Source organism: Oreochromis niloticus, linkage group LG14 (genome assembly GCF_001858045.2).
Source record: "Oreochromis niloticus isolate F11D_XX linkage group LG14, O_niloticus_UMD_NMBU, whole genome shotgun sequence".
Taxonomy (NCBI): domain Eukaryota; kingdom Metazoa; phylum Chordata; class Actinopteri; order Cichliformes; family Cichlidae; genus Oreochromis; species Oreochromis niloticus.
The window spans coordinates 25,377,067-25,390,644 of NC_031979.2; the positions used below are offsets into that span (position 1 = coordinate 25,377,067).

General features: G+C 39.3%; 1 protein-coding gene and 1 pseudogene across 1 annotated transcript; both read left to right on the forward strand.

Moving 5' to 3' along the window:
* The first annotated feature begins 1,171 nt into the window (after positions 1–1,171).
* LOC100707746 (extracellular calcium-sensing receptor-like) lies at positions 1,172–5,183 on the forward strand (annotated as a pseudogene).
* Positions 5,184–9,634: 4,451 nt separating this feature from the next.
* On the forward strand, positions 9,635–13,342 carry LOC109204977 (extracellular calcium-sensing receptor-like). The gene is made up of 9 exons (XM_019367244.1): positions 9,635–9,759; positions 9,937–10,231; positions 10,335–10,421; positions 10,503–10,772; positions 10,961–11,170; positions 11,289–11,564; positions 11,884–12,111; positions 12,205–12,328; positions 12,432–13,342. The coding sequence occupies exons 1-9, from the start codon at positions 9,650–9,652 to the stop codon at positions 13,340–13,342; spliced, it is 2,511 nt and encodes an 836-aa protein (XP_019222789.1). The 5' UTR covers positions 9,635–9,649.
* Positions 13,343–13,578: the final 236 nt, after the last annotated feature.

A 13,578-nucleotide genomic window follows, 5' to 3' on the forward strand; every position in this document is an offset into this window, starting at 1 on the left:
TGGCATCTTGGCAGCTGCACGCTTGACTTTTCTCAGTTCATGGGCAGTTATTTTGCGCCTTGGTTTTTCCACACGCTTCTTGCGACCCTGTTGACTATTTTGAATGAAACGCTTGATTGTTCGATGATCACGCTTCAGAAGCTTTGCAATTTTAAGACTGCTGCATCCCTCTGCAAGATATCTCACTATTTTTGACTTTTCTGAGCCTGTCAAGTCCTTCTTTTGACCCATTTTGCCAAAGGAAAGGAAGTTGCCTAATAATTATGCACACCTGATATAGGGTGTTGATGTCATTAGACCACACCCCTTCTCATTACAGAGATGCACATCACCTAATATGGTTAATTGGTAGTGGGCTTTCGAGCCTATACAGCTTGGAGTAAGACAACATGCATGAAGAGGATGATGTGGACAAAATACTCATTTGCCTAATAATTCTGCACTCCCTGTAACTAACTAAAGAAATAAATAAATAAGGGATGCGGGTTGGATACTTATTGGGTGGGCATGTACCCTTTGTTGAAATTAGAGTGTCTCTTTTACAGCACAAATTTTTCATCCGTGTTTGTCTCCAGGTTTATGTCTCTCGCCCTCCGCGTGTCTTGTCTCCATGTTTGTCCCCTTTGTGTCTTAGTTGTGTCACTGTGCTTCATCTTCCTTACCTGCTTCCCTTGTTCCTCTCCTTGTGTCTCATCTTTGCCTCTCTGCTTGTTTATCCCTATTGCTGTGTCAAGCCCGTGTGTCTTAAGTCTGTGTGCTGGATTTTTTGTTAACATTGCCTATTGAGACTGAAGAAAAACACAAGAATATTCATTATTCTGTTATAACTGTTGAAAAATACAATAATACTCAACCAAAATGAAAAGATAGACAAAAATATGTTGTTTTTTGTGAGTTTGAGGTCATCTTGATAAGTTATATACTCGCAGTGTTACCTTAATATGCCTGGATAAAAAACGCAATATCTAATGAGATGTATTTTAGGCCCTGCCCTTTCTCCTTGTTTTTGCTGAAGGGTGGTGTGCAAGAATCATCAACACAGCATGTCAATAAAAGGGAATGGCAAAGCAATCAAATGAAATGACTAGGGTCAGAAAATCTGAAAGCTGTCATGAGCTCATTTTTACAAAGCAATTTCTTCTTGTTCATTTTGCTGTATTCCTACTTTTCTTATGCTATGTCTTCTTCTCTGTTTCCCTCCTCGTGTCAGCTACAGGGGCAATTTCATCTAAACAGAATGCAGGAGAGTGGAGATGTCAACCTGGGTGGACTGTTTCCAGTCCACTTTTTCTCAAGTGTTCCTGACCTGTCTTTTACCTCACAGCCACAACAACCTTCTTGCCATGGGTAAATATGGCAGGGAAACAACAGAAAAAAGAGAGAAATGGGACAAACCTAATGCTAATATAAATGTAACTGTCATATCTAAAGTTATTATACTTTGTTGATTAGCAAAGCTAAGAAAAAATGGATATTGAATGAAGCTTAATCTTGATTATTTTTTCATTAAAATATCCCTTTAATTATTGTTATTCAGTTTCCTTAATTATTTGAATGCCTATCTTTGCAGCATGTTTTCTAACTATCCTGATGTATTTTTCAAGTAAAAATGTTTTTTGTTAGTTTCTATGTATAAGGTTTTAGGCTGGCACAAACCATGGCTTTTGCTATTGATGAGATCAACAAAAACTCCAGCTTGCTACCTAATGTGACTGTGGGATACACTCTTTATGATAATTGCGTTGAACTTGGAATTGGATTCCGTGGAGCATTATCATCAGCCAGTGGTCAAGAGGAACAAATTATATTACACAACACATGTGTTGGAAATCCTCCAGTTGTAGGGATTGTGGGTGATTCTTCCTCTACACGTTCTATTGCCATCTCCAGCATCTTAGGTTTGTACAGAGTACCCATGGTAAGTTTTCAGTTTAACCATAGAATGTTATTTTAGTTTATATTAACTTAATTGTAAATTTAATGTAAAAAATAATGTACAACATATTGTCTCTTTTTCACAGGTGAGTTATTTTGCCACATGTTCCTGTTTGAGTGACCATCAAAAGTATCCATCCTTCTTTAGGACAATCCCAAGTGATGCTTTCCAGGTTAAAAATCAATCAGGACAAATATAAAAAGTCAAAAGAAGCTGATGAACAGCACTGATGTTTTAATCTGTATTCACTTAGGTACGTGCTATGATTCAGATCCTAAAACATTTCGGCTGGACTTGGGCAGGCCTGCTCATCACTGACGATGATTATGGACTTCATGCAGCCAGATCCTTACAATCTGAGCTGAGTGTGTCTGGAGAAGGTTGCCTTGCCTACATTGAGGTTTTACCCTGGGACAAAGACACTGATGAACTCAGGAGGATTGTGGATGTGATGAAAAAATCAACAGCTCGTGTGGTCATTGCCTTTGTACATGAGAGTCACATGATAAACCTTATGGAAGAGGTGCAGTTTTAAAAGAATTTGATTGTTTCTTGGTATAAAAATCTGCATCTCTACACTGTGTAGGAGATGTATTACATTTTTATTTAAATGAATACAGAACACAAATGATATAAAATAAATTTTAACATGAGGAAATTCTTCAGTAACATCTAAATGTTACCAGAGTAGTTGTTAAATGATCACTTTTTACATTTGGTAAAATATAATGCACAGGTAGCCAAGCAGAATGTAACAGGTCTACAGTGGTTGGCCAGTGAAGGCTGGACAGCAACTGCTGCTGTGCTCCAAACACCTAAGTTCATGCCATACCTGGGTGGTACACTGGGCATTGCTATTCGCCGAGGAGAAATACCAGGGCTCAGGGATTTCCTATTACAAATACGTCCTGACCTACATCACAATGATAACTATGGAAATAGCATGGTGAGAGTTCAAAACTTTACTGTGTTAGCTGCAAAAATTTTATGTTGTCAATATGAAAACAAAGCATTTTCCAATAACATGTTTCAGGTGAATCAGTTTTGGGAATTCACATTTCAGTGCAGATTTGCACCAGCTCCAGCAGGCTGGGTGGAAGGTGGAGGTGCACTATGCACTGGAAAGGAAGATCTAGAAAATGTGAACACTGAGTTCTTGGACATTTCCAACCTCCGGCCTGAGTACAATGTGTACAAAGCTGTTTATGCTCTGGCATATTCCCTTGATGACATGCTGCGATGCAAGCAAGGAAGAGGGTCTTTCAGTGGGCATAGCTGTGGCACATTGCAATCACTGGAGCCATGGCAGGTGTGATATTAATTTATATTTCATCTTAATCTGAGTACATCATTTGTTCTATAATTACTTTCAGAACAAAATTTACCCTGTATGAAAAAAAACAATTAAATAAGATGAAATGAGCTGAATAGAGCTAAATGGATTTTTCATATTGAGCAAAAGTAGTGTTTAATATATTTATATTAGAGCACATTAACTAGTATGGATATATCTGGAGCAAGTAGAGATGTCTCTGTTTAATTTAGAACTAGATTTTAATGCATTTATATGTACAGGTATAATGAGTGTTAGATTTAATTTGGTTATTGGATAGTGGGTGCCACTGCCTGCACTGTGAAATTTATTTCTTATGTATTACTTTTTAACAGCTTGTTTATTACTTGGAAAGGGTAAACTTCACCACTCCATTTGGTGATCAAGTGTCATTTGATCAAAATGGTGATGTTGTGCCAATTTATGATGTGATGAACTGGTTGTGGCTCCCTGATGGAAGCACTAAAGTTCATAATGTTGGTGAGGTTAAGAGGTCAGCTTTCAGAGGTGAAGAAATCATACTTGATGAAGACAAAATCTTCTGGAACTTTAATTCCAAAAAGGTTATACATGGCTTTTCAGACTTTACCTTTTGTAACATTTACAGTGAATGTCATTCTGCTAGGTAATATTTAATTTTGTCCAATAGCCAGTTCAATCAGTATGTAGTGAGAGCTGTCCTCCTGGTACCCACATGGTAAGAAGGAAGGGGGAACCCAAATGTTGTTTTGACTGCATCCCTTGTTCTGAGGGGAAAATCACTAATAAAGGCAGTAAGTGTTTTTTCAGTTTTGTCAGCATAATATATTGAATTTCATTTCCATTAAATATAGTATGCATTTAATTGTCTTCCCCTTTCGTCATCTTTCTCCCTTTTCACCAGATTCCTTGGAGTGCACCAGTTGTCCAGAGGATTTTTGGTCAAACCCCGAGCGTGACTACTGTGTTCCCAAGAAGACAGAGTTTCTGTCCTACCATGAGCCTCTGGGTATTTGTCTGACAGCAACCTCACTGCTGGGCACATGTATATGTGCTGTTGTTCTAGGGATCTTTATCTACCATCACAGAACACCTATAATACATGCCAGCAATTCAGAACTTAGTTTCCAGGTATTGCTGTCACTCAAGTTGTGCTTTCTTTGTTCACTGCTGTTCATTGGACGACCCAGGCTGTGGACATGCCAACTCAGGCATGCAGCATTTGGCATCAGCTTTGTGCTTTGTGTCTCATGCATCCTGGTAAAAACCATGGTTGTTCTGGCTGTGTTCAAAGCCTCCAAACCAGGAGGGGGAACCAGTCTGAAATGGTTTGGTGTTACGCAGCAGAGAGGAACAGTTCTGTGCCTTACATCTATTCAGGCAGCCATCTGCACTACCTGGCTTGTTTCTTCCTCTCCAACTCCACATAAAAACACCCAATACCAAAATGATAAGATTGTTTATGAGTGTGCATTTGGGTCCACTGTTGGTTTTTCAGTGTTATTAGGTTATATTGGCATTCTGGCTTTCCTCAGTTTTCTAATTGCATTCCTGGCAAGGAATCTCCCTGATAGTTTTAATGAGGCCAAGCTCATCACATTCAGTATGCTGATCTTCTGTGCTGTGTGGGTGGCCTTTGTTCCCGTTTATATCAGCTCACCTGGAAATTATGCAGATGCAGTGGAGGTGTTTGCTATTCTGGCCTCAAGCTTTGGACTCTTGATCACACTGTTTGGACCCAAATGTTACATAATAATAATGAGACCAGAATTGAACACAAAAAAGGCTATAATGGGTCGTGGCAGTGGATCTTAAGTATTTTTCCACATAGACTAGGAAAGCAGCTTTAAAGTAAATTAGAAAGGAGAGAGACTCCAGTCGTTTGGATACATTGAATAGGGTGCAGTAGAAACATGTTTTTCTCTTTTTTCTTTGGGGGGGTGGGTGTTAGCAATAATATTTGAATTTCTGATCATTGCAATTGAAACAATGGGCATTCAGCATTCGACATTTAGATAAATTGTGGCAGCGTTTTTCTCTCTCTTTTTTTCAGTCTTGCTTTCTACTGGGGATATTTGTTGGAAAAAAGCACAATGTTCATGCAAAGATAATGAAAGCATATATCAAAATGAAACTAAACAAACTCATCAGGAATAACCACATTGTCAAACCACATTCATAGATAAAATATAAAATTTGTACAAAAAAATCCATAAACAAAAATAAATAATGCTTAAAATAGTGTACTATTGTCATGTTATGTAGGTTATGCTAAGAATTAGTGCATGAAGTTGTCAAAAATTGCAACAGTGTGAATGAACTGATAAATGGGACTAACCTGTTTTTAATCACACATGATTTCTCATATTCTGAATGATGGTACTGTAAATATAGTGGCTGTTTCAGACACAAGGATGAGATACTTAGAATCTTCTGTCAACATATAGGATTTTGGAAAATGTTAAGCATGGACTTTCATGGGGTTTGAAGCAAAAGCATTTTTTTATCGTACACAGTGTTTTCACGTAACATCATTATCTAATTTTTCACAGACGTGAGGTTTAGAGGTGTCTGCATATTAAGTCTTCATGTTCATCTTGAATAAATATAAACTACTCACAAATTAAACAGAACGGTTGAATCAAAAACTGGATTTTTATGAATAAAATCGTATTACAGTTGAAAGTCTTTACTGATATACCCTGTAGATATATTTGAGAACAAGATGTATAATCAATTCATCCATCCATCAATTTTCTTCCAATTATCATTGGATAGATCACATGGATAGAAGCCTAAGCAAGGTTGCCCGGACCTTCCTCTTCCCAGCCACCTCCTGCAGCTTATCCGGGTAAACATCGAGGTGTTCCCAGCCAGTCAAGTAATGTGATCTCTCCAACATGTCTTGCGTCTGCCTCCTTCTGGTAGGACATGCCCAAAATATCTCATCCAAAAGGCAGCCAGGAAGCATCCTTGCCAGATTCCTGAACCACCTCAACTGGCTCCTTTTAATGTTGAGAAGTAGCAGCTCTACTCTGAGCCTCTGTCAGTTGGTTGGTCTCCTCACTCTATTGCTAAGGTAGAGGCCAGCCATGCTTTGGAGAAAGCTCATTTCTGCTGCTTGTATCTGCAATCTTCAGTCACTACCGAGAGCTAGGTGGGGGTAGGGAGATGAATTGACAAGTAAGCCAAAAGCTTTACTGTCTTGCTCAGCTCTCTTGCTCAGCTGCAGCTCTCTTGCAACTGAGCAAGAGAGCAGCCATAGCCCACTCCACCTTTAAATCTCCTGCTTCCCTCGCTCCTCACTCTTGAACAAGACCCTGACGTACTCAAACTTTTCCACTTCTCAGAGACTCTCAGGCCACCAAAGTGGAACCATTCTGCCACCTAGCTATGTCTATAAATTCTGTCCATAAAATCTATGAAGAGAATCAGTGACGAAGGACAGCCCTGGTGGAGTCCAGCACACACTAGGAATGAGTATGACTTATTGCTCACAATGCAGACCAAGCTCCTGCAACGGTTCTACAGGGATCGAATGGATGGTAGCAATAAATGATACTATACCACACTCAGAGGGATGCATTTGGAAAAGGCAAATGCATCCCACAAAATACATTTATACTGGTTGGGCAAACGCCCACCACCTGACAAATCCTCAACTGAAATTAGCACCATCCTACTCCCACTATACACCATGTAAGAAGAGCACCACTTTACCCTTCTGAATCACTTGACACTTTGCCAGAATCACTTCAGGTCAGACTGAAAATCTTTTTTAAATGGTTTAACCAAACTCCTCCAACATCTGAGTTTTTGCTTCAGCTACCACCTGTGCCACATTCACACCTGACAGTACCATCAGCTGCTCCCGAAGCTTGATGGTGCCCTTCACCACTGGTGTCCACCGTCTGGTTCAGGGATTACCACCATGACAGTCAGCAACTACATTGCAGCCACAGCTCCTTGCAGCAGCCTCAGCAATGGAGGTCTGAAACATGGTGCATTCACACTCAATGTTCCCAGCCTCCCTTGGAATGTTACTGAATTCTGCTGGAGGTGGGCATTGAAGAGCTCCCAGACCACTGCCTTTGCCATGTGCTTCCAGCACACAATCACTATACATTTGGGTGTACAAGGTCTGTCCAGCATCCTACCCCCTACCTGAACCAACTCACTGCCAGGTGGTGATCAGTTGACAGCTCAGCTCCTCTCTTCACCCAAGTTTCCAGAATTTCCCATTACAAAATCGATCATTGACCTGTACCCTAGGTTATCCTGGTACCACATACACTTATTCACATTCTTATGTTCGAACATAGTGTTCATTATCAACAAACTGTGATTTGTACAGAAGTCCAATAACAGAACACCACTTGGGATCAAATCAGGCAAACCATTCATTCTTATCATGCCCCTTCAGCTCTCACTGTCATTACCCATGTGAGCATTGAAATCTCCCAGTAGGATTGCAGAGTCACCAAATGGAGCACCCTTGAGCACCTCACCCAGCAACTCCAAGAAGGCTGATTACTCGGAACTATTGTTTTGCACATAAGCACAAACGACAGTTAGAACCCATTCCCAGACATGAAGATGCAGCGAAAACCACCCTCTCATCCACTGATCAAAATCCCAATGTACAGGAAGCAAGCCGAGGGAAAACAAAAATAACCACGCCTACTTGCTGCCTCTGACCAAGGACCTGGCCACAAGAAGGATTTGTATGAAGGTAAATATGTTGCAAAATGTGAGAGCTTGTAGAATAAAAAGTGAGAATGTGTAGAAACAATTTGAACTTAAAATTGACACATATAATTTTTTCACACACTTTTTTAAAATTTACAGTTATAGACGAACATTCACAAATGTGTATATTGATATTAACCTGCAAAGTTTTACACATATTTATTTATTTTTTACTACTGACAACCACAACTCTGGTTGTAAGTGGTACCAACCTTCTTTCATATCAGTGAATAGAAGTGCTTAAGTCCACCCTCTCAAGTCACAGATTTTCATATTGTGCACTTCTTGTGAGGAATGTGTTGCAAAACTTGCACTTGTGGCTGGTAGGGGGTAAGGGCATGGGGGGTTGTGGACGGAGGGAACTGAGGGAACAGAAGTGGAGGTCAGCCAATCAGACAAAGAGGTCTCATTCCCCGCTGTCCTCCGTCCACCATGGTGCATTTACAACCACAGTGCACAGGGAGCCGCAGCATAAATACATAAATCAGTTTACTGCCTTGACATAAGCATTAGCTGGGATATTTGACAGGCATTTATTTCACATCCTAGCAGTATCTTCTCACTCAGTTTGTTTAACTGTTGGCAGTAAAAGTGGAACGTTAGTTCACTTCTGAGCCCCCACTCTGAACCACAGCACCATCACTCAGGGACAAATTATTTCTACACATTTTCACTTTTTATTCCACAAGCTCTCACATTTTGCAACATATGTAAGTTCATAGATTTGGCTTTCACTGGTGATCACCGTGTCTTCCTTGTGTGCACCAGGGAGCACTGAAGGTGGTCTCCAGAAAGGGTCTGCTTTACTGCTTCACCTATTCGGTTATTTTTAGGAAACTAAACTCAATTACCAGCTCCCCTTCCTTATTACTTACCTTCGACTTCACCTCAGCCTCCTGAGGCTCTGCAATCAGCCATCTGTATTGTGTCAATGCCAACCATCTACTTTCTTTATTGGCCTCCTGCTCTGCAACCTAAGGAGCACTCACCACTACCCACCTGTCCCCGTTATCCACCAGAAAGGCTCAGGAAATGAGACCGGTACCAGTCCACTTAGTCTAGCATTCAAAATAATAATATTGATAAAACACAAAAAAATACTGATAGTTTTTTCAAAGAAAACCCAAACTTTGAACTTGGATTTTTTTTTTATCATTGCCTTTTGAGACATTTACCATGAATTTTGCTGTACATGAATTATAATTTGATAATAATTTGATATATCTCTCAGTGTGAAACTTGTAGTTTGGTTGAACCACAAGAAAATCATGCTTCCTTTATAACTGTTTAAAAATAAAATAACATTAAAAAGGAACAAAGTAAACAAAACTAATACACTCACAGCGTTACCTAAGTCTGCCTCGATACAAAACCAATCTCTGATCAAATCTATTTTAGGCCCCGCCCTTTTACCTTCTTTTTCCCAGATGGGTGGTATGCAAAATTCATCAACACAGCATGTCAATAAAAGGGAATGGCAAAGCAATAAAATGAGATGTCTAGGATCGGAAAATCTGAAAGCTGTCATGAGCTCATTTTTACAAAGCAATTTGCTCTTGTTCATTGTGCTGTATTCCTATTTTTCTCATACTATACCCTCTTCTCTGTTTCCCTCCTCGTGCCAACTACAGGAGCAATTTCATCTAAACAGAATGCAAAAGAGTGGAGATGTCATCCTGGGCGGACTGTTTCCAGTCCACTTTTTCTCAAGCGTTTCTGACCTGTTATTTACCTCACAGCCGAAACAACCTACTTGCCATAGGTAAGTAGGACAGGGAAACAACAGAAAAAAAGAGAGAAACAGGACAAACCTAATGGTAATATAAATATTAAGTAATTATATTAGTATATTACTATAAGTAATTATACTTTGTTGATTAATAAAGCTGTTTTCTAAGTATCCTGATGTATTTTTTTAAATCAAAATGTTTTTTGTTAGTTTCTACGTACAAGGATTTAGGCTGGCACAAACCATGGCTTTTGCTATTGATGAAATCAACAAAAACTCCAGCTTGCTACCTAATGTGACTGTGGGATACACTCTTTATGACAACTGTGCTGAACTTGGAATTGGATTCCGTGGAGCATTGTCATTAGCCAGTGGTCAAGAGGAACAAATTATATTACACAATACATGTGTTGGAAATCCTCCAGTTGTAGGGATTGTGGGTGATTCTTCCTCTACACGTTCTATTGCCATCTCCAGCGTCTTAGGTTTGTACAGAGTACCCATGGTAAGTTTTCAGTTTAACCATAGAATGTTATTTTAGTTTATATTAACTTAATTGTAAATTTAATGTAAAAAATAATGTACAACATATTGTCTCTTTTTCACAGGTGAGTTATTTTGCCACATGTTCCTGTTTGAGTGACCATCAAAAGTATCCATCCTTCTTTAGGACAATCCCAAGTGATGCTTTCCAGGTTAAAAATCAATCAGGACAAATATAAAAAGTCAAAAGAAGCTGATGAACAGCACTGATGTTTTAATCTGTATTCACTTAGGTACGTGCTATGATTCAGATCCTAAAACATTTCGGCTGGACTTGGGCAGGCCTGCTCATCACTGACGATGATTATGGACTTCATGCAGCCAGATCCTTACAATCTGAGCTGAGTGTGTCTGGAGAAGGTTGCCTTGCCTACATTGAGGTTTTACCCTGGGACAAAGACACAGATGAACTCAGGAGGATTGTGGATGTGATGAAAAAATCCACAGCTCATGTCGTCATTGCCTTTGTGTATGAGACTCACATGATAAACCTTATGGAAGAGGTGCAGTTTTAAAAGAATTTATTTCTCTAAACTGGTTAATACATGTATTACATCTTTATTTGAATGAGTAAAAAAAAATAATCATATAGAATTCATTTTAAGTCAAGCAAGTACTTCAATGTCAAGATGATGTCAGTCGTTGGTATTTACATTACTGCTTTTTACATCTGATAAAATAAAATGCAAAGATAGAAAGGCAGAATGTAACAGGCCTACAGTGGTTGGCCAGTGAAGGCTGGACAGCAACAGCTGCTGTGCTTCAAACACCTCAGCTCATGCCATACCTGGGTGGTACACTGGGCATTGCTATTCGTCGAGGAGAAATACCAGGGCTCAGGGAATTCTTATTACAAATACGCCCTGATCTACTTGAGAATAATAGCTATGGAAAGACAATGGTGAGAGTTCAAAACTTTACTGTGTTAGCTGCAAAAATTTTATGTTGTCATTATTTAAAAAAAAATCACACACACACAAACACAGCTATTAATAATATATTTCAATCATATATTTAAGGTGAATGAGTTTTGGGAACTCACATTTCAGTGCAGATTTGCACCAGCTCCAGCAGGCTGGGTGGAAGGTGGAGGTGCACTATGCACTGGACAGGAAGATCTAGAAAATGTGAACACTGAGATCTTGGACATTTCCAACCTCCGGCCTGAGTACAATGTGTACAAAGCTGTTTATGCTCTGGCATATTCCCTTGATGACATGCTGCGATGCAAGCAAGGAAGAGGGTCTTTCAGTGGGCATAGCTGTGGCACTTTGCAATCACTGGAGCCATGGCAGGTGCGATATTAATTTATACTTCATCTTCATCTTACCCTGTTGGATAAAAAAACAATTAAATAAGATGAAATGAGCTGAAGAGAGCTAAATGGATTTTTCATATTGAGCAAAAGTAGTGTTTAATATATTTATATTAGAGCACCTTTACTAGTATGCATATATATGGCACAATTAGAGATGTTCTTGTTTAATTTAGAACTAGATTTTAATGCATTTATATGTACAGGCATAATGAGTGTTAGATTTAATTTGGTTATTGGATAGTGGGTGCCACTGCCTGCACTGTGAAATTTATTTCTTATATATTACTTTTTAACAGCTTCTTTATTACTTGGAAAGGGTAAACTTCACCACTCCATTTGGTGATCAAGTGTCATTTGATGAAAATGGTGATGTTGTGCCAATTTACGATGTGATGAACTGGTTGTGGCTCCCTGATGGAAGCACTAAAGTTCATAATGTTGGTGAGGTTAAGAGGTCAGCTTTCAAAGGTGAAGAACTCATACTTGCTGAAGACAAAATCTTCTGGAACTTTAAATCCAACAAGGTTAGATATGTTTTTATTTGACAGTTACCTTTTATGACATTTATATTACATAGAATTGTAGCAGGGAACATTTATTTATATTTTGTCTAACAGCCTCCTCGATCAGTATGTAGTGAAAGCTGTCCTCCTGGTACCCACATGGTTAGAAAGAAGGGGGAACCCAAATGCTGTTTTGACTGCATCCCTTGTTCTGAGGGAAAAGTCAGTAATATAAGCAGTAAGTGTTTATCTTTCAACATTGCATATTTAATTTAATTCATATTACATATAATATGCATTTTACCATCCTCCCCTTTCTTCATCTTTCTCCCTTTAATCAGACTCTCTGGAGTGCACCAGTTGTCCAGAGGATTTTTGGTCAAACCCCCAACGTGACCACTGTGTTCCTAAGAACACAGAGTTTCTCTCCTACCATGAGCCTCTGGGTATTTGTTTGACAGCAACCTCCTTACTGGGCACATTTATATGTGCTGTTGTTCTATGGATCTTTATGTATCATCGCAGAACACCCATAGTACGTGCCAACAATTCAGAACTTAGCTTCCAGCTATTGTTGTCACTCAAGTTATGTTTCCTGTGTTCACTACTGTTTATTGGACGACCCAGGCTGTGGACATGCCAACTCAGGCATGCAGCATTTGGCATCAGCTTTGTGCTTTGTGTCTCATGCATCCTGGTAAAAACCATGGTTGTTCTGGCTGTGTTCAAAGCCTCCAAGCCAGGAGGGGGAACCAGTCTGAAATGGTTTGGTCCTGTGCAGCAGAGAGGAACAGTTCTGTGCCTTACATCTATTCAAGCAGCCATTTGCACTGCCTGGCTTGTTTCTGCTTCCCCAGCTCCACATAAAAACACCCAATACCAAAATGATAAGATTGTTTATGAGTGTACAGTTGGGTCCACTGTGGGTTTTGCAGTGTTATTAGGCTATATTGGCATGTTGGCTGCCATCAGTTTTCTAATTGCGTTCCTGGTAAGGAATCTCCCTGATAGTTTTAATGAGGCCAAACTAATCACATTCAGCATGCTGATCTTCTGCGCTGTGTGGGTGGCCTTTGTTCTTGTTTATATAAGCTCACCGGGAAATTATGCAGATGCAGTGGAGGCATTTGCCATCCTGGCCTCAAGCTTTGGTCTCTTGATCACACTGTTTGGTCCCAAATGTTACATAATCCTGATGAGACCAGAGATCAACACAAGAAAGGCTATAATGGGTCGTGGCGCTGAATTGTAAAAATGTTTCCACATAAATTAAAATACATCCATGAAAATAAATACATTTAAATTATTAGATCATGAATATATAAACAAGACCCATATTGCTCATTCTTGTATTTCTTGCCTTTCAAAATCTGATTCGTATTCAAAATATATTGACCAGGGTTTATAATACTCTTATACTTCATAACCATGCATGTGAATTTGAAAATATCAACAACAGAAATAGTTGGTACAAAGAAGCTTTAATCC